General features: G+C 46.7%; 2 protein-coding genes across 7 annotated transcripts in view; one reads left to right on the forward strand and one right to left on the reverse strand.

Annotated features, from left to right (window-relative positions):
* Window positions 1-39: 39 nt before the first annotated feature.
* EFCAB5 (EF-hand calcium binding domain 5) lies at window positions 40-27,931 on the reverse strand. Of its 5 annotated transcripts, none has more exons than XR_014936510.1 (24): window positions 27,835-27,929; window positions 26,333-26,418; window positions 24,946-25,014; window positions 24,562-24,864; window positions 21,549-22,121; window positions 19,459-19,615; window positions 18,813-18,876; window positions 17,435-17,502; window positions 14,865-15,020; window positions 12,542-12,641; window positions 11,767-11,897; window positions 11,317-11,398; window positions 11,104-11,193; window positions 10,745-10,959; window positions 9,442-9,586; window positions 6,834-7,123; window positions 6,191-6,363; window positions 5,298-5,576; window positions 4,577-4,729; window positions 3,361-3,464; window positions 2,379-2,632; window positions 1,561-1,787; window positions 1,330-1,423; window positions 40-320 (listed from the first exon to the last, which is right to left on the reverse strand). XR_014936510.1 is itself a non-coding variant. In XM_085522123.1 (24 exons), exons 5-24 carry the CDS (start codon window positions 22,088-22,090, stop codon window positions 199-201), a joined length of 3,396 nt encoding a protein of 1,131 aa, XP_085378249.1. In that variant the 5' UTR covers window positions 22,091-22,121; window positions 24,562-24,864; window positions 24,946-25,014; window positions 26,333-26,418; window positions 27,835-27,929; the 3' UTR covers window positions 40-198. The 5 variants fall into 5 exon arrangements, 4 of the variants coding, with proteins under 4 accessions (XP_085378249.1, XP_085378250.1, XP_085378251.1 ...); XM_085522123.1 differs by having other exon boundaries at window positions 5,348-5,576; XM_085522124.1 differs by having other exon boundaries at window positions 5,348-5,576; window positions 27,761-27,880.
* Window positions 27,727-27,992, forward strand: part of SSH2 (slingshot protein phosphatase 2) — a 68,321-nt gene continuing 68,055 nt past the window's right edge. Inside the window, exon 1 of one of the 2 annotated variants that reach the window (XM_085522121.1) lies at window positions 27,727-27,865. Coding sequence is in view for 1 of the 2 variants with exons in the window: in XM_015880841.2 (XP_015736327.2) it covers window positions 27,803-27,865 (63 nt within the window). In the remaining variant the exon portion in view is untranslated. The remainder of the gene's footprint in view (window positions 27,866-27,992) is intronic. The other variant, XM_015880841.2, reaches the window with a different exon arrangement.

The raw sequence follows: 27,992 nt of genomic DNA on the forward strand, positions 1-27,992 counted from the left end.
GGGGGATTAAGGCTGAGCAGGTCGGGTTAAAACAGCAGCTTTGTATCCTTGAACGTTTTTATTGCCTGTTCTTAATGGCTCCTATGGGACCGTGTTGATGAGCGCTGAGCCACGATGTGTAACTAGAAAAAGCCAAGGGTTCGTTTAATTAATGGAACAGATATCCAATATCAGGATATATATGTTATATATATAAAATCAAGGGGGTGAGGTGAGCAGCTGCTCTGCCAGCTGGGCCAGGCACAGGCAGGTGTGCACCCAGTGCTCCAGGATCCGGGCTGTGATGGAGCCCTGTGGCCACGCTGCTGCTTCAGCTGCCCCTGTAATAGACGAGATAATAGACCCTGTAATAGCTGACATTGCAAGACAGTCCCCAAATCCACCCCCTGCCCTTTATACCCACTGAGCACAACCCTCAGAGCCACCTCTCCATGGCTCCGGGACACCTCCATCCTCAGGGACCACTGATCTCACACTGCCATCCCACAGTAAGTCCCAATAATGTGCCAAAGCGATTCCCTTCCCAGTTAAACTTAAGAGGATGCTCGAGGCCTGCTTGGTTCTCTCCAGAATTAGTCTAACGTACATGGGGACACATACAAAGGAGCTATGGCTGCTCGCTGCCCAGCAGTAGGGTGCTCCCTGTAAATGAGTATCCCCAGCTGGATTAATAAGCCCATCCACGCTTAATTTTAACAGGCCTCTCAGTCTGTCATGAAATCAATAAGGGGGAGATGTTAAGAGAACACCGGTTGCTTTTCCTGCAGAAAGTAGTAATAGCCTCTTGAATACTCTGGCACCAAAAAAAGCTCGTATTCATTAAGCGAGGGAAAGACAGATGGAAAGCAAGCTCCTGTTTATGGCCAGTGAGTATATGGAGTACCTGGCAGATGGTGTTTACAACGAGGAGGGCTCCCACTGTGCCCCCACACCCAGGATTTGTTTGGAGCTGGGTCACTGCCCAGTGCACGGCAGGTCTGAGGTACTATCATGTGTACACACAACAGATTATTTGCCCCTAAGCCCCCATAACTATTATCATGTTACCTACAGGTTTACAGTGAGATCACCCGTTCTGCTAGATCTCAAAGCTGACCAGCTCCCCTGCCCTCAAGGCAGTGAGTTTTGATAATAAATGTAACAAGTTGACTTTTACTGACCAAAAAAAGCCTGCAGAATGTTTAGAACCCCGTATCTATTGTTTAATCTATTGGGAAATCAAGATGAGTTTTGGAAGTGAGGACTTGAAAGCACTCGGCTGAACGTCACACTGTGTGTTTCATTGCTGAGCTGTGTCTGATCACCTCACAACTACTTTATGGTATTTACCATTGATACATTCCCTCAGCTCTGCTTGAACGTGCACAGATGCAGCAGTTGGATCAAAGCAATACATCTCCTGAATTAAATTGTCGTCAAGTTGCTGCAATGCGGAGAACAAAGAAGGTCAGATGGTGAAAAACCTTAAGAGAAGGTAACAGAATCAGAGCTGGCTGAGGTCAGCCTGTAGGAAACCTGTAGAAATAGTAAGTCAGAAAGTGGAAGAAACAAATGTCTCACCATAACGCACTGATTCCAGTTCTCAGTCTTCTCCGTGCCCTTCCACTCTGGATGTAAGAGCAGCAGCACAGCCTTCATTACGTTATGTACCAGAGCTGGTGGGTCGTTATAGCTCTTGATTTCAGCAAAGCTCTCAGCATTCAGTTTCTGGATACGCTCACGCAGGTCCTGCAGCATGAACCGGTGGAAGAGAATCCCTGCATGCCTCACATCCCTGTGTTCAGCCTCTGCAATCACAAGTTGATGGAATCACAGGCAAGAAGTTGCTTGGAAACATTCACTACTCGAGACTTATATTGGCTGAACAGCTCTGCTTCTTTGCAATTAACTCATTTTCTCCTTAACAAACTGCTTGATCCATTTACAACACAAGTGTTCTATGAAACAATTCAGGTTATGTTTTTGAGGAGGCAAATCTTTCTGTAATGTCAGTGTGATGTGTTGAGACTGCTGAATGCCTGAAGGGGATTACACAGGTGCCATCAAGCAGTCCTGAGAGCCCATAGGGCTCCTTTCTTCTATCTCAGATCCTTTCTGTCTCAGCTGGGGCACTGAGCAGATGTTAGATTCCTGAATGCAGCACAGCATCTTGCTTCACACCTTTGATTTCAGTGGGACTTGGACTTGTATCCTGTGAACCAAAGCCAAAATCTAAACATCTTAAGGGTACCCTGCTCAGCCCTTGGGCTTGCTCAGGAGCAGTACCTGTACCAAAGCTCTTTGTCTTTTCATACTTGTACAAATGATACTTCAGAGATGGTTTTACTGCAATTCCTATTTTTACCCCCACCAATCTCTCCCAGCTCTGTGCACAATACCCAGCACACGGCTTGCTTTGCTTTCCTCTGAAGGCATCTTCAGTATCTCTGAGCAGGCAGCTTGCGCCATCTTCAGCATTCTCTGCAGGTCCTTCTGTTTGTGGGGAGGTAATGGCTGTTGGTGCCCAATGCTGATATCAAATAACCCCAGAGCTCGTCCTGACAGGTCCCGGAGAGGCACTGCCATGTGCTGTTCTCCACAGACAGAACGGCAAACGACCCCTGAACAGTCTGTGCACTTAAACAGGTAATCTCTGAAAGGAGAGTAAAGAGATGAGTAAGGCCACAGCTTTACCATTCTGGTCCCTTTGGGCACTTTAGCATGTTTCACTTACAGGCCATTTGTCTCTTGCTGTTAAAGCAAAGGTATTATCTTACAATTATTGTTTAATCCACTTTAACTGAAAGATGGATGTAGTTAAGCCTCATTTGAGCCATATACAGCATGGAGCAAATTACATTTTGGAACACAATATTGCTGAAAATTGCAATTGCTGAGAACCACAGCGATTTAACAACCTAAAACCAGGTTGTATTCTCACTTTAAAAACAACTTCTTGTTCGATGTGCTTAAGACAAGTCTGTGAGGATCCTGGCAGCTGAAGGAAACAGATAACGACAGGAAATGAGACAAACAGCCAGGAAAAAAAGGCAGGTTACTGTAAATAGTGAAATGCTTCACTGTAGGCTCTGATCCTGCAAACTTTTCACAACAGACGCAGAGCTTGCTTGGCAGCTCATTGAGTTAGCATTAAGATGGATGCTAACCTTCTGCAGGCCTAAAATCAATTGGAAAATGCACCTTGTGCTTTCGTCATTCAGTATCACATAGATCCACATCTGGAGCCCCAGCAGTGAGACAGCTCTGGGCAGACACTCCAGCAGGGCTGTGTGACAGCCGGCCCTTATGCTGTGTGCACTGTGCAGGACAGGAGCTGGGACTAGGGGTGTCTGGTAACTGACTGCAAGCGCTGGAGCCCACCTGAAAAGGTTCTCTTTGCTGAGGAGGAGGACAGGAGAGGCATGGATTTCCTTCCGTCCTGTGCTGTCTGTAGTAATCATTCTGCGCAGAGCACAGCCATGTGTCTGTCAGAGAGGAGAGGGATGGTGAGCTGCATGCAGACCCTCCCTCAGCCAAACCATCCAGTGGGTCCCCAGGCTGCACACCAAGGAACACCCACATGTTGAGGAAGTGGTTTCCCTTCTTTTTCATGTCCTACTACAGTCCTCGTTCTCATGGCACGTTTGTGTCAGCGTGCCTTGACACATGACCTGGCTATAAGGCAGTTAATGAGGGATAGGGCAGAGCCTGGAATGGCAACAGAAAGCTGCCAACAAAAACAATGCTTATTAGAGGAAGCAGATGAATTATGGCTTCAGCAGATGTCATACAGATGCTGTGTTGACATGGGATCAGTCCTTAATATTACATGCACTTTTAGCCTCCTTAATTTGTGTGTGACATGACAAGCTTCCCAGGGCTTGAGTGCCTGCTGAGCCACTGGGATAAGGTCTGCTCAGACGTGGGCTGCCTTTATGAGCTGCCTAAGTGGGAGCAGCCCCTTCCTGCACTGTACTTAGGTCTTGGTTCAGATAGAAGCCCAAGTACATTTGCTTGGGCATTCCTTTTCTTCCATGCCTTAATTTTCATATGCACAGGATCTCTACTGAAGGGTGGCTCCCCTTATGGAGGTCCCAAACAGCAGAGCTTTAGCAGGGTCTAATCTATGGATGGATGGATGGATGGAAGGAGGGATGGATGGATGGATGGATGGATGGATGGATGGATGGATGGATGGATGGATTGATGGATGGATAGATGGATGGATGGATGGATGGATGGATGGATGGATGGATGGATGGATGGATGGATGGATGAACTGAGTAGGTGTGGGGTTTTACTCTGAAGCAGAAGAATATTCTCTTGTGCCATGGAGAAAGGAGCTATGCTAGGAGCACTGTTTCACATTAAAGGATGAAAATGACCATGAGTACCCTCCTCTACAGAGGGAACCTTCCCTCTCTACCTGTATACATTTTGATGCTTGGGTAGGCACAAGAATCTCAGTCAGGCTTCAGTTTGACAACAAAAGCACTGGGAAATTGCAGCCAGAAATGATACATCCCCAACTTAAGCAGGCCAGGCAGCCCTGGGTACCTTTAGCCAGCAGAATCTTCTTAATCAGTAACTTGCATACCTGATCATTGCCAGGCTCCACCAGGTACATACTGACAGTGCGGATGCTGGGCACTCTGTGATGCAGCCAGTCCAGAGCAGTGAGGGCCATTTGCAGAACACTTCCTAGTGCATACACATGGTGGTAGGCTTTGCTGAATGCATTAGAAACTCCCTGTGGAAGCAGAACACTCCAAATGAGCCGGGCAGTTCTACACAAAATGAAACAAAACGGTTGTAATAATCACTTTAATGACGGCTTGTAAAGGTGAAAAGTAACTGCGAAATGCCCGTTATTAAATCAGGCCCTAAGGTTCCACCGCAGCCAGGTCTCAGCCATGCACTGCGATCGCTCTCTGCGGTGATGTGCAGCCAATATCCGCTGATAACGCTGCCTTGTTGCGCTCCCTGCTGCCCGCATGGTGCACCCGCAGCGAGGCAGCGCTGCACCGCAAGGAAACACAAACTGCTGCTGCTTGTAATTCATCTGTCACGTATCATGTAATTAATAAAGCTACTCTCTGGGCTTTGCATGAGTAACGTACTGGTCAGGTCTGCAGGAGAAGCTTAAATAAATGATGATATCCGATCATCAATTAAGATGTTAGTCGGTACGATATTGGTAAGGTGTTCCATTCGCACAGAGTTTCATCACATACAATGAAAAGAAGCCCGCTGCTTTCTTTCTGAGCTGTACCATCTTACATCTCAGAGCGAACCTGAAACATTCAGAGTGTCCTTACCCATTTATTTTGTCATACAGGCTCACAAACTGCTTCCTGGTGGTGCCCACCTGGTAGAAGCTGATCTCATGGGTGAGGAAGATGGTTTTCTCACTCTGATCCCGAAGAGTATCAAGTCCCAGAGTGCCAAAGACTCTCCATTCAGCATCCTGCAATGGCAGTACCAGGAATGAGCCACTCCTCTGCTCAGCTGGACGGTCCTGGTTCCAGAAGTGGACATTGCCATGGAGCTGAACTCTTGGGACATGGATTGGCTTTTCCTCTTCAACAACTGCAAAGCTGAAAAATAAACATACAAGTAGGTTTGTGATGAGCTTCCATTCGCCACCTGCATCCCAGAATCACTAGGAACAAATAAGGTACTTCTTGTCCTTAAGGTAATGTAAAATCACCAACTGATGAAGGTAATGAAGAGGAATTCAGAAGGGAGCAGCTGTTATGTTTTATAGATCAGAAGAAGCAGTATTTAAATACGTTTAGCTTATGGAAATAAGACATAAAGAGGCAGGAAAGCTGTTTGTACTTTAAACATTAAGGAAGGAAAGCACTGTTCTTAAAAACCATCCAAGTGGATGTAAACTGTTGTAAGGACATTAATTTCCAGACAAGACAATGGGGGCCCAATGGAATGGACTTTGCTAAAGGATGAGATGTGTGAGGCTGTGAGCTAATCACCCAAGGGAAGGAGTGGAATCCCAAACAGAGCCATTCTGAGCAGACAAAGCATAAAGGCATGTGTATGATAATGAATAATCCCACAGCGGTCCCTGAAGGACGTTCCTCTCTGGAGCAGCCCATCAACCTCTGTTTTCAGAGCACCCTCAGGCCCTGTTGGGTATCCCTGCATTGCAAGTGCTTTTCAAATAAAGGAAGTTTTTGGAAGCTTTTCTTACCTTACTCCTTTCATGTCTCTGTAGAGTATCTGGTTTAGAACATACGGAGCATCATCTGTGGTACATGTCACATAGCGTAAGAGCGTCTGTCCCCGCTCTGGTGAGAGCTGGTTTTCTTCCAAAAGGGCAATATATGCACTGATCTTCTTGTTATCCCCGTGGGCTTCTGCATCCTAGCAACCAAATGTTTCCTGTTACATGATGTACATTAGCCATTGGCCATTACGCTTATTTCATGTACTTATCACTTGTCTCATTTGTGCTGACACGTTGTTCTGGGTCACTGCTTTTGTATGTCATGCACGATGTGTGTGTGCTGTGATTGAGGCCGACTGGCGACAAGCAAAACCACTTTGGCTGCTGACTGCCAGAGAGAACGGCTTTCTTTTCTCCCGTCATTGAAACAACCATCTAACTATACCCAGGGCTCAGCAAAACTGATCTGCTTCTCCAGCAGGAGGCTCTTCTATCACAGATCTGACCTGTGACTGTGCAAAACCATTGGTCTCCCAAACACCGGCTCTGAGTGCACAGGGACAGCATCCTCAGCCCCTGTAAGGTGCGAGCTGCCCTCGAAGCACCAGGCTTAGAAGTTGGTGTCACAACACTGACACAACAAAGTCACATTCCCAAGGAGCAATACCTTGAGGAGGGCCTTGAGCACCGCGTCGTACACCGGCTCCATGCGTGCTCCGCTGGTCTCGGCCGCCTGCTGGATGTTGTGCAGCCATCTCCTCCTCGCCGAGCTTTGCAAACACTCCACGTGACTTCGTTCCACACTTGTGGCCAAAAATTCCACGATGCCATCAATAACTTCATTGTCATCCCCAGTGAGCTCAGAAGCCACCACCTCAAGGAAAGCCTGGAATGCCTTTGGGGACAGCTTCCCCACTCTGGCAAGCTGAGGGTAACGTGAGCAAAACTCGTTTTTTGCTAATAGAAGAAACAGAAAACAAGACAGAGACAATCTATTTGAACAATTTCTTTTTGCTTTTTCTGTGCAAAGCACAAATTGTGCCCTAAACTGGCTTTGGGGCAGCCCAGCCCATTGCTCTGGGCTTCTTCCAGCTACCTCCTAAAGTCAGTTGCCATCACAAGAGGTCATCTCCAGCCTATAGATAGGCTGTACTTTTTCCACTAGATGCCTTCATTCTCACCTACTGAGAAAGAAACCTGCACAGCACCGCTCCTTCTGCACCCCTACAAGATACCTAAGCAATAAAGATCAATGGAAAACAGGTAAAATCAGAGGTGTTGCCCATCAGAACCAAGTTCTACAGGCACTTGAGGGGCTGGTGGGACTGGGCTGCATGTAGGCACTGGTTTACAGAGAAACTACTCATCTCTCCTACTGTCAATGCGAAGGCCAGAGTTTATGGATGATTTCACAGATCACTCCCATACCTGGATGTTCCATTCTATACCGTGCTTTCAGCCATTATGACTTTCCTTTGAGGCCTTCCAAAGTCACTCTTAATTATCCTCCTTTAGGTGCCTTTGATGAATGATTGAAATAACATTTGTATTGTGCTAACTCTTATAAATGAAGATCAAAGCAAATGAAAGCACTAAAGTCGTACAGAGTGTGGGACAACGGCTGCTCTGGAATCACCTGCACTGCAGCAGCAGATGTGGTGCAAAAGGAACAAACCCCACGGGTTGGGAGGAATACATTAGAGTGGAAAATGCCTCAAGAGTGAAGAGCTGCTGCCTATTTCAGGTTGAACATTAAAACAGCTCCTCCAAAGGAGCAGTGATGCGGTGTCAGGGCCATGGGTGCATTGCTCAGTGCTGTTAGCTGCAGTGGCACACATTAACTGCCCCCAGTCATGGCACAGCTGCCTGCCGGTGCTATCTTAGCCTGCCCTTTATCTAAAGAAGATTCAGGCTTTTTTTCCCTGTGATTTCTGATTCACTGACAGTGTACAAATGTTTGGATTTTTGACCTCCACTTTCTCCTCCCTGACAAAAGAGATGAAGAAATACATGTGAAGCCGATCAGTTCTTCCTCTACCGAACTGCAGCACTCTGCATTATTTCCCCACTCCATCTGTAAGATTACACTTTCTACTGACAAGGAAAATCAGGTCGTTCCACCCACTTCCATCCATGAAACTGCAATGTCTGTGAGCCCCTCCTCCAAACCAGTTTGCTCTGCGATGCCTCCAGGAGGTGATGCTGGAGCTGCTGCAAACAGCTTTATGTTGCTTCTAGGTGGTATTGATTTTGCTATACTAACTTTCTGCGTGTCCTTCTGTTTATAAGGCTTTTGTGGAAGGGGCTGTGTCACTCTGTGTTCCTGTCAGCACATTCTGGCATGCATTGAATGCAGCAGAGATGTGCAGCACCATTTCCTTCTGTGGCTGTGCATCCTGGGGGCAGTTAACAGCAGGATGGTGTGCTGCCCATCCCATCAGCTGCTGGAATATCAAAAGAATACAGAGATTTTGGTGCCTGCCACAGTGAGCCCTTTTCAAAGATGTGCGTGGAGATGAACAAACCTGTCCTCTCCACCCAGGCACACATACAAACATGTTCTTAATTGCCAATATGGTATTTCAGTGATGCCCATGTGTGAATATGTATGAAGCTGCTGGACAGGATGGGGTGAACCTGCTGCACTTCTGGCTGCCCCAGGCCTCTGTCAAGGACCGACATCACTGGACTAATAACAAAGGGAGACTTGGAGTTACTGCCTCATTCATGAGAACTGAGCAAGAGTATGGATTACTGAACACCATGTGAACCCTGGATACACTCTGTAGTAAAATATATCTATTAAAAATAGCACGACAACACAGGCTAGGCTAAAAGTGTGAAGCCTGTCTTCAGGCTTTAGGGTTTTTGTTGGTTGGTTGGTTGGTTTTCACTGCTGTTTCATGAGTATACATTCCTTATTACAGCCAAGCAAACGCTCCATATTACAGCTAAGCACACATCCCATATTACTGCTGAGACCATTATTCAACACATCACAATGCCTTGACAGCACTGGGTTACCTCTCAGATTAAGAACCACTCACCCTGGGGAGTCCTGCAGAGGAGGGGGGGATGGAGCTGTGCACTAACAAGCAGGTCAGGATAACTGTTCCTTTGCATTTCATACATCAGGCCTCGTGTGCTTACAACTGCTTGCAAACCAAAACATTCCAGGTGCTTGCCAACAAATTCATTAGCACTGTCCTTGAATGCCTTAAGGCCTGTTGTGTTGACACTGTATGACTCCTCTCAGAGCAAAGCCGTTTCCTTACCCTTCATCATGGCCTCTTTTTCCATTCCCTCCTTGAATGGACTCAGAGCAGCCTCCACCTCTTCCATCTGCAGAAACCCAGATGCGTTGATGTCCCACTTTTCAAAGAGTGCCTCCAGAAGCAGTTCCTGTCGGGCCAGATGTGCCTACAACACAAAGAGCTCCTGGTTGGTGATTCCTCAACAGCGATGCTTAATATCTGCACAAACAAGGGAACTGCAGCAGAGGGTTGATCACGTAGCCCCTATGGACCAGGGCAGAACTGTGAGCAGACAGCTTAGAGATGAATCACGAAACCTGGGAGATATTTGGAAGCACTGCATGGAGCAGACAGTTCAATCAGAACCACAGAGGGGCATTTCCTATGGATGAGAGGTGAGACCAACTCAGACAAGTGGAAATTTCCCAGAGCACAAATGTCTCCATGGCAAGAACCAAGCAGAGCCTTGTCAGCATCACCCAAAGGTTTGACAGTGTGTATTTCCATGCTGTTTGCCTGCTGCTGCCCTGAAGCGTGTGGGCTCCAAGCAATGCACGTGCAGTTTCTCCTTTGACACCAGCCTTGGTGCAGCGTGCGGTGATAAATGGCACGGAGTGGCTCCAAGGCTGAAATACCAGCAGTGCATTGTGCTCCGTGTGAGGACAGAGGAGCCGTCAGATCCAATATCTCAACCAAATTAGGTCGTCAGCACAGAGGGAAACCAGAGAGAGGTCTGAGGAAGGCACAGCTAGAGAGAATGCTGTGAACAGGCCCACCAGGAAGTACCTACACTTATATATATTTATATGTGCACATGATGCTGAGTATGAGAATGCTCTGAAAGGAGGTACATATTTCCAACACTTTGCAAAAGCCCCTTGTAGCTTAAACACAAAGGAACATCCACATTCTCAAATGCCTGTGCATGTACAGCATGAGCAATGTTGGACTTGTGCCTTAAAGCCCTCCCCAGAGCACCCATAACTGCATGTGTGTGTGCCAGAGCAGTAGGTCAGACAGCAGGTTCTTGTCTGCCATGAACATGAATAAGCAGAACAGAATGTTTTGAGCTCTTCACCATCAACCTGCTGTCTCACCAGGTCCGGCTCCAGGACAGATAACCTCCTACAGGATGAGTGTGTTCTCACTGCTAGAGTTCAGGGCTGAGGATGGGGAAAGAACACAGCAGAAGGAATACAGAGTGCAGGGCTATGAGTGAATAGCTCAGCCAGCACAAGATTAGAAGCTGGTTGTGTCCTTGTCTCCAGGCATTTGCTTGGCTTTGTTTGTGCACACGGGATCAGCGAGACTTATAAATATTTACTTTTTCCAGTTGTTTCACTTTTTCCTCTTCAGTCTGTTTGTATCCTTCCTTGATGAACCCAATGAGCCCCTTCACAGCAGGCACAGCGATGCCTTCCCCGAGGAACGTCTCCATGAGCTGCACAAAGCGCTGCTGGTCGAGGCAGCTTCCATCGAAGGCGCTGCCAACACGAGGACCACGGCGGCTCTGAATGTCTGCTATGGTGGGATGGAGGTCTGAAAGGCATTGAACACCGTGTGTCACAGCAAGCTGCCTGCTGTGCTGCACCGAGGCAGTGGCATTCCTGAGCCCTCTGCTTCCCAGCCACGTGGGCTGAGTGCAGACTGAGCAAGTGAAAGCACAGCTTTGTGGCCAAATACCTGGAAATCTGTTCTCATAGTTCCCATCCTCTGGAATTCTCTCTCCGTGGCTTCCATGCTTGAAGCTTAGACCAGAGGTGTGAAGGTCACCTGATGAAAGACAAAACACAGCCTGTAAGGAGATAAGGTTTTTAAAAAGCCCTAAGATACAGCTTTTGTGCCAGCTGATAAATACACACATACTGTGTAGGAGTGATCTGATGTGAGCAGTACCTGAGCGCGGCTCCTCACGCTGCTGGCTGTCTGCAGCAGCAGAATCCCATCCATCTGAGAGGGTCTCTGCAGCCGCAGCATCCTGTTTGGAAGCAATGACATCAGTGTCTGCCACAGCTTTGACTTTTGACATCTTGTTCAAAGCTTCAGGTGCATCTTCAGACTTTCGGTTCCCCTTTACAATTTTGTTTGCCTCTCTACTAACTTGCCCTTCAGAGCCTCCACTGCTCAAGGAGCAATAATGTTTATTAACATTATAACAGCCCAAATCCCTCCCCTCCTGTCTGTCAGATTCAGTTTCATCTCTGCTGAGACAGTTCCCAAGCAGAGGCTGCCCTGGGGAAGCATCGTCCCTCCTGCCCCATAGATTCATTGTGCCTCTCACTGTGTATTCTATCTCCATCCAAATCACCAGGTTCAGAATCAGTGTTTGTCACCTCCCTTCCTCACCTCAGCACCTTGACTGGTATCAGCTGCAGGTTCCCATGCTAAGACCTCTCCAGGTTCCTCATAACCTTCCTGGTCCTCAAAGCCTCCCCACAGATCCTCCAGACTGACCTCTTGCAGCTCGACTATTGGCCCTAATGCAGAAACAACACGGATAATTGATGGCTTGAACTGGTTTTATTCTCTAGGATTGCACAAGAGGACAAAAACCCAACTGAACCCAAACGAATGGCACTCCCTCACAAACAACATAATGTCAAACAATGGATATATTTGCTGCAGACATCCATCTCAGAAAAGCCAAACTTAAGCATAATCTTTCCCTGCAGAGAGCTTCTCCTTATTGCCTTTTACTTAATGTTTCTTTTGCAATAGGTTTTCGTAATCCTCCATGCAAAAAGGAAGGCTGCAATTTGCTTTGCATTTGATCCCAGCAGTTAATTGATGTCCAGTGTCTTAAGACACCTCACATTCGTGTAGATGATTTTCTATGTTTTTTTTTTTACTTTATTCTTCCAAGTTCCCATAAGTTTTTGTGTAAATAGAACATTAACTCCCAATAACCCCTAGCAAGAAAGGATTTGTTCAGGAGAAGCACTGCAGGATGGTGGAGGAGGAAGGAGAGGTTTGTGATGTTGCAGTATTTCTGAGCATTGCATCACATCTGCAAATGATGGTGTACAGCTCCCAGGGCCCATTTAGGTCCATTTCCAACAGTACTTATAAATGGATATTAACAAGACAAGTTCATGCTGTAGAACTGAAACACCCCACGTACACTCTTTGGGGTTGCAGAATCTCCTCCTGGCGCACACAGAGCTTCTCTCATAGAACTGCTCCAGAAGGCCAAGTATTTGGGGTCTATCCAAGGCACCAACCTAGACAGAAAGATTACAGTTACGATTCTGTTTCCTTCTCTGGTTCTCGGCACACACGTGGATATTGGAGCACTAAAAAGCATCACGTATTAGCTAAGAACTACGTGTGACTGAACATTATCCATTAGCAGAACATGGGAACATGTTTCAAAGAAGTCAGTTTATTTTACAAGACCAAAAATTCCTTCTTTGGGCTTATCTGTACTTGTTACAATCCCATCAGTGATCTACAGTAGTTAATTAGATAACAGACTTGGTTTATTCATGGCAGGTAGATTTGCCTTCAAATCATTGATTTCCTTTTCACATTTTGCTCTTAGGGGAGAAAGGGCAGGACTCACTGACTTTTAATTCTGTCTTGCAATTGACTGCATCACTCTGAATTCTGCATCTATTTAATAGGAGCACATCTATTTAATAGGAAATGGCCTCACATGCAAGGGGAGGTTCAGGTTGGATATTAGGGGAAATCTCTTCTCCAAAGAGCGGTGCTGCAGCAGCACAACTGCATGGGGGGAGATCCCCATCCCTGGGGGTGTCCCAGAGCTGTGGGGATGTGGCACTGAGGGCTGTGGGCAGCGGGTATGGTGGGGTGGGGACAGACATAGGGATCTGAGAGGTCTTTTCCAACCTGAATGGCTCTGTAGTCCTATGATTCTATATACAAACACAGAAATACAGCGTTTATGTGGATGTTAGCAGATCACTCTGTAATATTTGGATTCTACGTTTGATGTTTCCATTATTCATGCTTAATTTGCTCTTTAGATTTCTTCAGCTGTCACTTATCACACTCATCTGGTGGCTGCCTTGAAGCTGGCAGCACTAATGCAAAGCTTCATTATATAAAAGATGTAAATCAGCGAATAAAGTCTTATTTAAAAGAGACCAATGAACGATTGCTGCATCCCAACCCCTTGCACTGAGTTGTTATCAGCAGGACAGGTACAAAGCCCACTATAAATAACAGCAGGCCATCTGTGTTTGTACAACTGCCCAAGGCTTGGCTCTGCTTTCAGTGCCAACTGTGGGGAATGGAGAGTGTGCTGACCTCCTTTCCTTGTCACCTCAGTGCTGCCAGGTAATGATCTGTGGCTGTTGTCAGCACGGCTCTCTGATCCATTCTTAATTCCTTTATTGATGCGGACAAAAGCAGACTTGTCATTTAATGAGCAATGGGTCGGTGTCTGACTGCCTGGAAACATGGGGTGTGTATCCTCAGCCCCACCATAATCTTGTTGGTGAGCAAAGTGGGGATGGGCACTTGGAAAGGTAACAAGAAGGCAGACTTTGTTGTACTTCTGGGGCATTAAAATGGTGACTCATCCGTGTTTTGGTACCGCCTTAGGGAGGTCCTGCCTCGCTGCACAGCTCAGATAGTTCACACTGAGCTGCCATCGTTCTGGATGCGTGCATCTGAAATCATCCTCATGAGCATGTGGGTACCTTCTAATCTGAGTGTAATTTAAACACTGCTTTCTCAGCCCTAATTGCAGCTCTCTGATGGCCAGCCACGCTCGCCACGTAAACTGGAATAACTGCCTGCTGCCAAAAGAATGGAAATCAGGAGCTGAAACAACTGCTCTGCTGTGCCTTGCAGAGTGGGTGCTGCGGGTGATGGGTCACGCTGAGAATGGGGGATGTCCATGGGTTAGTTTGCACTGCTTATCTCCTCTGTGTGTGGAGGTGGTGATTACTGCCACAGAAGTAATAGGAAAAAAGTCACACTAAAACATGAAAGGGGAAGAATGGAACCTTTTGGAATGCATGTTGGTGGTGGGACTCAGTTTCATACATTGCTCTGCCCAGAAGAATCCATCACAGCTCTGCTACTGATAAAGCAATAGGAAAATGAAATGTCTTTTGACTGAGTAACATACATTTCATTCCTCATCCTGAAATAGCAGCTTGCTGATGTTCTCTAAAATGCAGCACTGGTGTGTTACATGCTCTGTAATTCTGTCCTCTTGGAGCTAATGGCATTACCAGCATGACACTGTAGAGCACATTCATCCACCCTGGGTAGGACAGCTGTAAGGATCACTAGAGGAGTGTGAATGATGCCATATATGTAGAGGAGGGAAGTGCAGAACAATGGCAACTGTTGGCTGTGCAGGAGCCAAAGTTTTTGGAAGAGCAAACCACAAGAAGGCAGTGGTCCATAGAAATAGCAGAGTGGAAGCATTATCATACAGAAATCAGGCTGGGAGCTGCTTTGCTTACCTGTGCACGATCACAGTGTAGGAAGAGATCAACAAACATCTTCCTGCACGTATCACGCCTGATGGATTCTTGGGAGTCAGCAGCACACTGACTGAGGTGCTTCAGCACGTCCTGGAATGCATCATCTGGAAAGTTCTCCGTGCAGGAATGGACATACTATGGAGAGAAAGCAGCAGTGTAAGTCATTGGAGTCCCTCAAGCATTTTAATCATTAGTTCAACTGTTCTGAATCTACCACTTGTAATGAAAAGTGCAGGGACTTGTTTGTACATCAGCCTGCCAACATGATGCAAACTCCATGCACAGGCATTGTGCTGCTTGCTTTGTTCCTCTTTGCAATTGCTGCCCATCATGTGTTTACAGGAGCACACTGGACACAGTAAGAAAAGGAAAGAACTTCTTGCAGACGATCCTGCTGCCATCCCAGCCCTCTGACAGAGGGAGTAATGCCGGCTCCAGATTTATTTTGAGCTCCAGCCTTGGAGACATTTTAACACTTTGGATTTATTGCCGTGTGGTTTTTACGAGCAAAAGCAATATGGTTCTAAAAACGTGGTGTGTGTGTGTGTGACATAAATAATGACAGCCATCAGAGCAAACCACAGCCCCAAACCCGGAGCTGAATTACTACAGCAGGTTGCTGGGCTGCAGCAGTGGGGAGGGGAAAGGGAAGTATGTGCAGAACACAGAATGTTTCCCCTTGTTCTGTTTTTAGACCACGGGTACCTGACATAAGTGCCAGAGCATCCTGAGCTTGTTGAAACGCCACACAGGCATCACCAACCTGAAATATATTTGTAGCATTATTTGTGTCTGTACTATATAACACTCAAATGCATGGGAGCAGAGGAGGAGCAGAAGAGCAGCAGCCCACAGCCTGAAGGGCAGTTATGAGCGAAGAATGGCTGCTGATGCAATGTGAGTGTGAAGTATTGTATATGTGATCAATGCACATTTGTTCATTATTAACCAAGAGATTCTGGCACTCCTCAGATGAAAGCTCACACCTCCTTACTGCTGTTCAGTGTGAGACTTCACCATATGTGCATCATCAATAACAATGATGTTTTGCTTTTTTGTTCCTACTGGTCTCAATAGGAATTGAGCAAGCCATGTGCACTCATGGAGAATAATCTCACCTGTAAAGCCTGATTTGGACCCTATCAAGCTATGTGAACATCTCCCTTCGTGTCAGAGTGCTGGAAGTTCTGCATGCTGAACTTTGTATTTACAGATGAGTAAATCAAGTGCATGAGGTCTGTCCAGAGCTTCTAACAGCCTGTAAGTGACCAAAAGCTGCACTGAATATTGTACTTCTCCTCTCTGGTCTCCTATCTTTCATTGAGTTAAAATAATGGGCACACAATAAAACTCGGAAAGCATTTTTTCTGGTGTTAATTCGTTCAGTGCGTATTCACGCTCCGTTGAGGTTCTGCATTGATGCTGCACTTCCCTAACAGAAAGCAATTCTCTGGGCTCCCGTTATCCACAATAGAAGCCTTAATTAAATGCAGTTATTCTGAGGTTAAATTTAAAAAATATCTCATTTCATGCTTAAAAAAGCCTTCAACGAGTTATCATAAAAACGGATCTCTGTGCAAAATGCTGAATGTGTGAATCTCCTGAGGGCAAAGAAGGCACAGAAATCACACATGGCTGCTGGAGGCTCATCTGCACAGCTTTGTGCCCTGCTTCTAATTAACAAAACAGCACCCACCAGCACTGCTGCAGTGCAGGCTGTCATCATTTCCATCCCAAACTTCTCCCAGGTTTAATAACCCAGCTGTGAAATGCAGCTCTGTCACAGGGAGAAATGGTGGGCAAAGCCCCGGCCTGTAGAGCTGTGCAGTAATTTAGCTGGAACTGATTTGGTTGTTTTCAGACCAATGAAGAGTGGAGTAACGAGGTGATACTTTCAGTGGCTTTGGAAGGTTACAAACACGTTTCTGATGTTCTCAGTGATGGCTTTTGATTTTACAACTGCCTGTTTTTCAACCTGGTCATCCTTCATCCTTCACACAGCCTTCAGCTATTTGTTACAGCCTGGTTAGGGTTCAGGCCAGTTCAAGGCAGAAAGCACAGAGCTTCTCATCACTCATGAGCGTTTCCTATGGCTTGCAGAGTTTCATCAGAAATAATTATACACTGAGGACTGTATTAATTACCTCAGGCTAATTGGTTATATGGGTGCACCACAACTCCCTGGTGCAGCCATTGCTAAATGTGACTTCAGGAGGGGATCACGGTGCACGTCCTTGCAGTGGGATTGGGAGCTCTGAAAAGGGATTGAGAGGGGTGCTCTGAAAACACCTCTGTTAGGATTCCTAACTGCCCAGCAGCAGCACAAGCTGCAGTGCTGAGGAAAGCAAAGGTGGCCTGGATGAAAGCACTGTGACAGCAGAGGATGGAGATGGAACATGATTTGTCCTAATTTATTAGGCCCTAATTCAGTCACCAGGGGTGCTGCAGAAAACCAAAGCTCTTCACTCACTCAACTGTCCATAGGGAAACAGTACAGCCTTGTGATGAACGTCACCTTTTGATCAGAAACCCTGATTTCCATTTCTTACCTCCATGAATTCATCAGCGTTTACATTTTCCCCCCACTTGTCTGTGATTTCCAGCTTCCTCTCATAGTCTGCAAGCAAAAAATGAAGGGATGTTGGTTCAGAAGGTTTGTGCTTTGCATTGGACATAGACCTTTGCAGTGTTACATTAACTTCCTTCTCATGTTGGACTACATGCATTTGAGGCTATCCTACACTGCAGCTGGAAGTGACAAGGATGTGGAGGATCTGGCTGGAGAGATACTACCTAAATCTGGTTCTTACTGAGAATATTTCTTTTGCTGGGAATCTGCCCTTCCCTATTCAGAACAGTGTCTTTGTATTTATTCTTGGTAGATGTTGGTGCAATTTGGACCGTTTTTAACAGCGATAACCACCAATTACATGAGGAAAGAAATTAGTTTTGATTTAACAGATGAAAATGGCCGAACATTTTGGGGACATCAGCTCTGCTTTGCAAGAGTGGAGTGTGAAAATCAGAGGGATTTCCCCAAATATCTCTGTAGGAAACATTTTACCAATGGTAATGCAGGGCTGCTGAAAGAACTGAGATGAGATGCCAAATGTCTGCCTGGATTTCTCACTGAGGCCTTTGAGACCAACACACTGTTTGTGTTGGGATTGTTTTCCTGTTCTTTATCCCCCAGTACATCAGGAGTAATGAGAGCATTCACCACGGAATGCTTTTACCTCTTGTTGTTTGAGACACTCCTAAATTGTACCATATCTTTATTGGACTATAACACAAAGTTTAGTGTTCATGTATTGGGAGGGCTATCAAATCGAATACAGAGCAATGAAGCATTGTATCAGTGAATATAACATGGAGCTGCTCCTGTGTCTGCAGAGCCGGCATCCAGACAGAATCCTCCATCTCAGCTGTATGTCCCAGGTTCTGTTTGCATTGGAGAATGCTGCACCAGCAGCATTAAGGCTCTGTTTGGCATTCACACCATGCATCGCCCATATAGGATGATTACTCAGAGGAACAGTTAATTAATTAGAAAGGGCTGAGCAGGGCGAGCTTGAGACAGAGGTTACTTCAGCAGCAAGTAGAAATACCCTCTGGAAATGCCCTGCTTCTGATGATCATTAAGGGCTATCTGTGCAAAGGGCTGGCAGCAGGCTGGATGTTGCCACTTCGGTGTTCCTGGCTCCATATCACCATTATTCAGTGAGGTCAAGTGTGAGCTATAAATGGGGTAGGAAATATGGAAAACCTTTCTGTGCTGATGCAGAGGCCCCTGTGTTGGGATTAGGAAAGACAACAGCTAGACAAGATGTGCTCCTTGGTGTGATGTGAGGCAAGATTCATCATTTTCCCCTAAACAAATCTGTCAGTTTTTAATGTAAAACTAAATAAGGCACATCCAAAATTTACCTTTTCTTGCGTCTATGGGAGTCGAAGCACAGACATCCAGAAACATCCTCAGTGCACTCTGGATCTGCAAATCAAGGTAACAGTCAAAGGGCTGCTTCACACAGACAACAGCAGTAAACCATGCTGAGTAATCAGCCACGTGGGGCAGCCATGGGGGACAGCCGTGCTCCTTACTTCAAATAGGAAGGCCCTGCTAAATGCAGATTTAGTCTACACTGTTGTGCATGTAAACATAGGGCAATTTCCTAGAGGGCTCGAATGTCTTGAAAGAAGGAAGCTTGTTCCAAGAGATCATTAAGATGATTTCAAATCTCATCTCTTATGAGCCCTGGTGTTGATCTGTATGAGTCATGGGGCTAGAAAGAAGATGTAATTGGGCACAGGGGAGAGCAAGGCTGGCTGCCCTGTACCTGAAGGTGCATCTGGCTGCATCTACAGGGAATGCACTGCAGCCCTTCTGTGTGCTCTCAGGGCTTGGCGAGGTGTCAGACACCAACCTGCACCCTGACCCAAGGGACGTCAGAGTCATTACCAACCCCCCACTGCAAACTGCCTTATCCAGGGCAGCCTGCACCACCACCAGCTCACCCTTCCTCCCACCTGGAACCACCACAGCAGTGTGTTACCAAACATCAGCCCTGGTTACCAATGCAACTGGTATTCTGCCATTGACATCTGCTGCCCATTCTTTGAACTGAGTTTCCAGCGCTGCTTTTCTCATCTCTTTCTGCTGGCGCTTCATATTCTCTGCCTGCTCTCTTTCCTTACGTTTCATTTTTGCCTCAGACTTCATCGTGGCAAGCCTGTAGGACACAGGCACATGATTTAGACAATACCATCATACACCAGCTTAAAGAAGAGAGATTAAACCACTCCTGAAGAATAAAAGGAAAAGAAATACGTTACTGAAATTCTTGTCCTTTTAGTAAAAGTATATTCACATCCAAAGCATCACTGGAGGTTTGGGGTACAACTCTCCTAGTTGATGCCATTTCAATATTGAGTTAATAAATTCTGTAGTGTTAAAGAGAGCTCAGCTCAGTATCAGGCATTTCCAGCAAATAGGAGATGGTGGTGAGGGTGTTCTCAGTGCAGAATGAAACATGTTCCTTCATGGAGACAGCCGCCTGACTCCCACACAGGGACGGGTGACTCAGACTGAAGGACTTCCCATCCCCGAACAAAATACAGTCTCTGCTGTAAGGTATCCATCTATTTAGATAAGGATTTTCTCCCATCTGTTCCCCCCCCGTTCTTTGATTCCCAGTCAGGCTGTAGTTAAGGAGAGAAGCCTGAGGAAAGACTGTTAAGCTTCAGATTGGAATCTGCAGTGAAATGTGCCTGTGCTGAGGGTAGTGCCAGGCTTCAGGAGCTTCTCTGCAGCCAGAATTTCACTCTTCATCTTTCTAGTGCTTACGTGAGAGATTTTGAGCCCAAACTGGCATTTCTCTGCTTGCATTCTCTTCCTGCATAGGAAGCCAATGGCTCACGTCAGGAGTCTCAGTGCTACATACAACCCCCTGCACGGCTGTGGATTGAGAATGCTATGCAAATTCCTCAATACAGCCTTCACAGATATGTAAATCTTGAGCTACCGAGAATGCAAATCCCATGATACTACAACCAGCTGATATGCAAAGCCTGTGACAGCTATGGCTACATAAACCCCCTTGGCAGAGATTGCAGCCCCTGAATGATGCTTCCTCTGCAGCAGTTCTGAACCTCCCGCAGCTACAGAGAATCTGTCTCCAAATGCACACAGGAACGTAGCAAGGCCAAGACGTGGCATGGGGAGCCAACACTGTGCAATGAGAATCTCCAGAAATAACAGAAAAAATAACTGTTATGCATACCACGATAAATCAGTTACGTTTATCTGTGGGCAATGAGGAGGTACGAGACTGCATGGCACTCACTTATCACACTGCTTTAGCTGCATTCATACACAGTGTGTTCCTATAAGCTATAACAAACATGGACCAGAAAATGTAGGGAGGCAGAAATCCAGAGAGGTAGAGAGAGATATTTAACATATGATATTATTCATTACAATACCGGGAGCTTTAATTATCTTCATTTAGAGTCTATGCATAAGGCACGGCAACATTTGACTTCCCCCATTCCTGACACCAAAAGCCTGAAACCAATTTTCAAGCTGTGTGTGCTATTCATGCAAATGGAAGAGAGCCATTCAGAGAGGAGTCATTGCACACAGACACGGCTAGGGGTGATCTGGGAATGAGAAATTACGACATCATTTGCAGTCAGCAATGGCTCCTCTGCAAACATGGTGTTCACTTCCTTATTTCTATATAAAAAGAGTAATTAAAATGAAAGCATTACCGTTCATTTAGTGCAGTCATGTTGCTGAAGTTTGGGAGAACTATGGACAAAAATGGTGTGAGAGGTCCATAGACCTTTAATACTGACACTGTACCTAAAAACTGCTGTCACTAACCTAAACTGGCTTGCAAGTAGTTTACACTCCATGTGCGTAATTAAGATAGAGTCTAAAGGAGAATTATATTCTTGCAAAGGGCAGAATATGGCCCTGGACAGGGATGACTGCTGTTTTGTTCTGTGTGACGTGTTCTATTTGTTCTGCTTCTCATGTTTATAAAAGGGAGACAGTTGCCAACTCAACACGGCTCATTCTGCCATACCACACCTTTTGTGGAGCACAGACCAATACACCAGCTCTGATGCTGTGACCTCTCACACTTTCAGGTCTCTCACCTCCCTGATGTTGTATCTGGGATCTCTCTTTTTAGCTCCTCTGTGGCTGCCTTCAGTCCCCTCAGGTAGGGGCCTGGTTTGGTAGAGGTGTCATACTGAGGGTTGTGTCTCATCAGATATTCTCCAAGAAAAATAATGGGGTCAAATCTGGTGGGCTCCTCAGCTGCTTCAAGTGCCTCCTTCCTTTCTGCTTTCATTAACAGTTTTTCCACTCCCGGGATTAACGTCGGTAGGAGTCTGTCAATCAAATAGGTGCGAGCATCCAGAGACTCCACATTACTGAACCAGTCCTGGCACAGCCCATCACTGGGATCTCTCTTTTCTACCTTTTCTTCTTTTGCCTTTTGTTCACGAACCATCTTCACCTTCACCTCCTGCAGACTCAGGGATCTCTGCTGCACCTTCTCATAAAAGCACTCTTTCCATGGAGCATGATCACTGAGACTCAGCAGCTCAGCACCCCCCTGGTTTCTCTCCATTTCGGAGCCAGTCATACATTTATCTCCATCTTCAGGATGCTTCAGACCTTCAGCTTCAGCCATTTCTTCTGGCTGAGCAGCTGTACACCAACAACTGAGACATAGAACAAAAGAAGTATTAGCTGATGCCAAAAGATGCAGCGGTGTCCTAATAGATGGCATGATCAGAAAACCTATAGCTTTATTAACCAACACTCTTCTCCTACATGCCTTTTCTCTTATGCTGCTTTGTACTCATAAATACAACCCCTTTACTTCAAAGATTAGTAAATGATTTATAAAGATTAATTATGTATCACAACAGCCCTTGGAGACAGAGCAGCTAAATAACCCTTCCTCTTTTATAGGAGAAGAAACTGAGACACGAGAGGGCAGAGATGAATCCCAGTTCATTTGGGGAGCCAGAAATTAAGGGCTGGACATTGCTCAGAAGTCTCTCCCCATTCTAACCAGTGGATTCCCATTTAATGGCAACTTCTGCAGCTGTTTTTCTTCTGGATGTTTTGGAACCCAGAGTGCAGCTCTGCAATGAGGCCCTTCCCCAGCACTTCATCTTGTAGGATGTTTAGTAAAAGATGGATCTATAGAGTTACAGACACTTTTTATCACAATTTCCTAAACTCCATCACTTTCTTCTCAAAACATTAATGTTGTGAAATACCAGGAAGGAACCGAGCTGCTCACGGGGCACAGTTTGGAAACTATATGTCTCTATGCACAACAGGCTGCATTTGCAATGATTTACAGCATGAAAAATCAGCAGCAAAACAAAAAACCAACAGCCACCTCGGTGTTCAGCAGCAGCAAGGGCAGGGTGACACTAACAGGCAGCCAAACTAAAGTTGCCCTTGCAAACTAAAGATGAAACCCTGCTCTGAACTTGCTGCCACAATATTCCTTCCAAGCTCCCATTGAAGGCTTTTTCACCGAGGCCTTTCAGGATCCACAAAAACACCACCATTCTGCTGTTTGTATTTAAGCATTTGTAGCTGTTTTCTGAAGAGAGTTCAACCTTCCAGGAAACACATAAATGTGATCTACAGCCCTCCTGGCACCCAAACATCATTGCTAATAGCATGACCTCCTGGCTCATAACCACTGTTTGAAGCCAAATATTGCTGGGGTAGGTAGGAACTCATTACAGCATTAGATTTTTATGTCTGTTTCTAGATGGGCTCGGTGGCATCTCCTGGTAATTTGTTTGCAATGCTGATTATCTGCTGGGGAGTGGGATGGATTTATGGTTGGCCTGACCCACAAAGTGCTGGGATATGGTGGCTGTTTTTGCCACCAAAGGGCACAAAGCATCGAGGGAGGGAGGGTTTATAAGGAAACCTGTCAACCCTGTCAAATCATCCCTTGATTAGGTGGGTTTCTCTCAATGAGCTGTGAAACCAGACTCCTCCTGCTTCAAAGCAGGGTGTTAACCAAATGTTCTGCTCACATTCGAAACCCACTGGGTTTTGTTGTGCCAAAATAAACTGTTCCGTGCAGTTATTTTTTGACATCATTTATGAGACGGCTCTCTCTGCACAATGTTAAAATGGCAAACACACTCTGCTGTAGGGGTGCCTCGTTCTCAGCGATGACAAATGTATTCCCTATGTTGCCCTCAACTATTTGTTAGGATGATTTTGAGGCTTAGTAAATGTTTATGAAGTGCCTCTGTGTCTCTGAAAGTGCAACTGCTCTATCTCAGTCCCACAGCAATGGCATAACCCCAGGAGGGGAAGCAGGGCACGTGGGGCTGTGCCAATGGCTGCAGTGCAGAGCAGATCAATCAAGCTGTGAAGGTATGGAAGAGCACACACATAGCATGTAATTTAAAATAAATGGCAAAAGGGTGCCAGAATCAACCCCTAAAACTTGGAACTGCTCAGTGATTACAAACTCCTGCTTGTGGAAGGAGCCATCAGCTGATAATCAACGCTGATTTACAGCCATTGAGAATTCAGCCCATCAGACACAGAGCTCTCAGATGCTATGATGTTTCTAAGTGGAGGCTTGGCAGCCCAAATAACCAGGTTTAGGAACACACGGGACATTTGAAATGTGATATAAAGTTTCCTGCAAGCCTTTGTTCAAGCTGAAGGCAAGATAAGCGTTTCATTATTTAGTAGGACGCCACTTCCCAGCTCCTTGGCTGGGAGAGAAGTGCTCCTGCTGCAAACCCTGCAGGTACAAAACGATCCCTTCTCCATCTCCTGTACAAAACTCAAACCTGCTCATCAATCAGGTGTTGATGGTTTCGCTGTTGTTCTGTTAGGGCATTCGGAGCGGTGGGATAGGGCCAAGGAGGACTAAAGCTTGTTCAGGTAAATATGTTGGAGATGTTTGGGTTACAAAAGCCCTTTTAAAAGCAGAGTCCAATCTCTGATGCTCAGAAATAACTTTGCCTTTCTCTTAAGTGCGTATCTCACCCATCACAAGGAGCCCAACACCCTTTTACTCTTTTCATATCTGATCCTGAAACAAAGGCTTTCTTTTTCTCTTTTCTTTCACTTTCTGAAGCTCTAAAGCGCTGTTTCCCTTACCTTTAGAGCAGGTATCAAAACAGACTTTCTTCTTCCTGCTTTCAGAGTGGCTTTGCAAATGAAGAGCAATTAAATAGATGCCCGTCAGTTCTCAAGCATGAGAGATCTCAAGGTGAAATAGGGACTCCTCAGGCCTGCTGTGGATCCGGGCAGTGAGGTTCACTCCTTGGTGTGTTTGCAGTTGCTAAGCAATGATCCCAAGGGTTGCTATGTCTCACCCACCACTCGGAATAGCTGCAGGTTGTCTTTTGGCTTTGGCCAACTTATGCTCCTGTGCTGATCTTAGAGCCTGGTGTCACACAGCTGAAAACAAAACAGGGCTTTGAATAGCAACAGCACAAACAGTCACAGGGAGAATCCGCAGGTGCTCAGTGACAGGTTTACCTTCACATTCAAGGTCTGCTAAGTCCAGCGCTGTCAAAAGTCCCTTGAAAGGAAAACAGATGTGAGAATCTGAAGGAGACAAAGAGCAGCAGGATGAACTCCCCTCTGCAGTTCAGAGTTTGTTGCTCTTATAAACAACTTACACATCTACTTTTCTTTTGCTATGAAACATCGATTAAAAAATACTCTCTTAAAGCTTCTTTAACCCCCAAACAAGAGCTCACAAATCCAAATGGAAGGTGGGATCCCAATGGCTCTGTGTGTTCCTGGAAGTGGGATCCCAAACCTTTCATTGCCCCCTGCTTAACTTGGCCGCTATCTGGCAATGTTTTCGCTAAGCAAAGTGTATCCTTTTATTATGCCATCAAATAGTTGCACTGTTGACACAATAATGGGCTGAATATGTCATCACAGATGTTTCGCTGGAATCGCCGCTTCTGTCTTGTTTTTGTTTCGTGTTGTTTTTCTGTTTAAGATACATTTTGGAAGCATTCTGTTGCCTCGTGCAGTTGATGCCAAGATTGTGCAATGAAAGTCCCGTCACTCGGTAACAGTAAGTCACGTTAGGCAGGGAAATGCTCACTGAGTGTTGAAGAAAGCAGGCAATTCCAGAACCCCAACCCACCTACAGCCCCACATCCCTCAGGGGATGTATGGGGCTGTGAGCACAGGCACTGAGTGCTGTGCTTTGAGCACAGGGCACAGCACGGCCACATCTCCAACCTCCTGCCTGCACAGCCCCGCTGTGCCCTCCTATGGCTCTGTTCAGTCGGAATCCATCTGCCTCCTTCGCATCTAGATGCTGCTGCTGAAAATCACATGCAAATTGCACCTTTCTGATGGCTCAAAGAAGCATTGCAAACTGTGATTACTGCAGCTAATAACTGATATGTTTGACCTTTAGCTAACTGTAGGTGCTAGCTCCATTATTTACTTGTGGCGGATGCATTTTTAAACTGTTCACTGTTCAAATACCTGCGAGAGCTATAGGATCACAGCATGGGATTGAATGGGTTGGAAGGGATCTCGAGATCATCGAGTCCAACCCCCGATATCTGAATATTACACAAAAGCCTATTTTGGAAGCTGGTTTAAATAGTTATTTCTTGATAGCAATCCTCGCCTGGCTATTCTCAACATGAGGAATGAAACAGCAGTCCCTGCACTCAGCCAAACCTGCTCAGAACATCAGATGCCTTGAAGCAGAGCTATATTGTCATAGGACAGAGCAGAAAACCTTCCCCACCCTCAGCTGTGAGTCCTGCCCCTGCTGAAAAGGACAGCAAAGGCTTTGCAGCATTGTGGCCTGGCACATGCATGGCAAGGAATCTACAGCTCAGCTTCCTGCTGATGCACAGAACAAACCAGTGCTGTCTGTGCTTCTCACCTTCTCAAAACCACCTGCAAAGGGCCCTGCGGGGTCGTTTGTAGCTGAAAGGAAGAAGTGTTTTCCCATAGGATGCTGTACTGCTTCTGTTTCACGAGGAACAAATCAGAGAGAAAAAAATGATGCGGACAACAAACATTGTATGTGAGTAAAATAGAACAGAAAGCATCTACAGCGTATATAGCAGGAAACCTATATGATCTTTAGAGTCAATGAGAGCAAAAGGGATCCCATCTGCTCTGTTACATTGCTGATCCACGACATGTCTCACTTCTGCTCTTTCCTGAACTGGATAAGAACGAAATACAAAGGTGATTAATACAGCCATTAAAGCGTGCTTTATGGGGATAATTCCAGGGAGAAACATCAACCTCTGATAGAAATGCTATTGAAACTATAGGAACTTCTGTGCCTCCCCCCTGGTGTGCGCTGCTCCGCCGCAGCACCGCCCAACCGCCAGGGGGCGCCATGCAGAGCTGCCATCAGATCCACAACTCTCAGCACCACGCTGAGACCCCACAGAGCATCACACAGCATCACAGCTTGGAAAAGCCCCTTCAGACCTTCAGACCTCCATCCCAGCTCACCATGCCCACAGCTCACGGCTCTCAGTGCCACATCCACAGCTCCTCAGCACCAACAAGGACAGAGGAGGTGTCCTTGGACACCCCCCACCTCCTTGGCAGATCTTGGAGCCCCAGCATCGCTCCCATTCCCGACCCGACCCCATCATGGTGCAGCTTAATACCATCCCTGCTGCTGTCACTGCGCTCTGCTCACAGGGCGCTGTGGGGGGCTTTGTCTCAACCCCCGAACTGCTCGGCAATACCTCACTATGGGTTACAATGTGTGTAAAATGGGTTAGGGTTAGGGTTAGGGGTTAGGGGTTAGGGTAGGGTAGGGTTAGGGTAGGGTTAGGGTTAGGGTTAGGGGTTAGGGGTTAGGGTTAGGGGTTAGGGTTAGGGTTAGGGTTAAGGTTAGGGTTAGGGTTAAGGTTAGGGGTTAAGGTTAGGGTTAGAGTTAGGAGTTAAGGTTAGGGTTAGGGTTAGGGTTAGGGTTAGGGTAGGGTTAGGGTTAGGGGTTAGGGTTTGGGTTAGGGTTAGGGAAGCACATTTTAATGCTTCGGATGCCAAATATACTCATCAGAGGAACTTTTTGCAGGACACAGCCGAACACTCAACAACTCCAAGCCCGGACGGATCACTCTCCTTAATTCCTACCGGCACCGAAAGGGTTAACCGCCCCCCAGAGGCGGCTCCGCGCTGACAGCTCGCGCATGCGCACTGCCGCCTCATTGTGCCCGGCCGGCCCGGCCCCGAAGCGCCTCATTCGGCGACCGGCCGTCGGCGCGTGTGGAGTTGCTGCCCCCTGCGGCCCGCGCCGCGGCACCTCCGCTCCCCTTCCCCTCCTCCTCCTCCTTCTCCCCACCCGCCATGGAGTGAGTCCCCGCCGTTCGGCCGCCGCTCCTCGATGGCTCTAGTGACGGTGCAGCGCTCTCCTACCCCCAGCGCCACCTCCAGCCCCTGCGCCTCGGTGAGTCCGCCCGCCCCGCGCTGCGCTGAGGGGACAGCGGCCGTTGTGTGTGTGTGTGTGGGGGGGGGGGGGTCTGGAGCGAGGCACCGCGCATGCGCCGGGCGGATCGAGCGCCCCTCTCAACCCG

Source organism: Coturnix japonica, chromosome 22 (genome assembly GCF_054131305.1).
Source record: "Coturnix japonica strain WE chromosome 22, WE-NBRP24, whole genome shotgun sequence".
Classification (NCBI taxonomy): domain Eukaryota; kingdom Metazoa; phylum Chordata; class Aves; order Galliformes; family Phasianidae; genus Coturnix; species Coturnix japonica.

What these genes read in the sequence shown, in the direction of transcription:
- EFCAB5 (XM_085522125.1), bottom strand. Translation starts at nt 22,090, where the DNA reads ATGGCTGAAGCTGAAGGTCTGAAGCATCCTGAAGATGGAGATAAATGT. An exon ending in CTATGAGAACAGATTTCCAG is followed by an intron (nt 10,960 to 11,103) that starts GTATTTGGCCAC and finishes AATGCCTTTCAG; the next exon opens with ACCTCCATCCCACCATAGCA. An exon ending in ATGAGATCAGCTTCTACCAG is followed by an intron (nt 4,730 to 5,347) that starts GTGGGCACCACC and finishes CTGCTTCCACAG; the next exon opens with GGAGTTTCTAATGCATTCAG.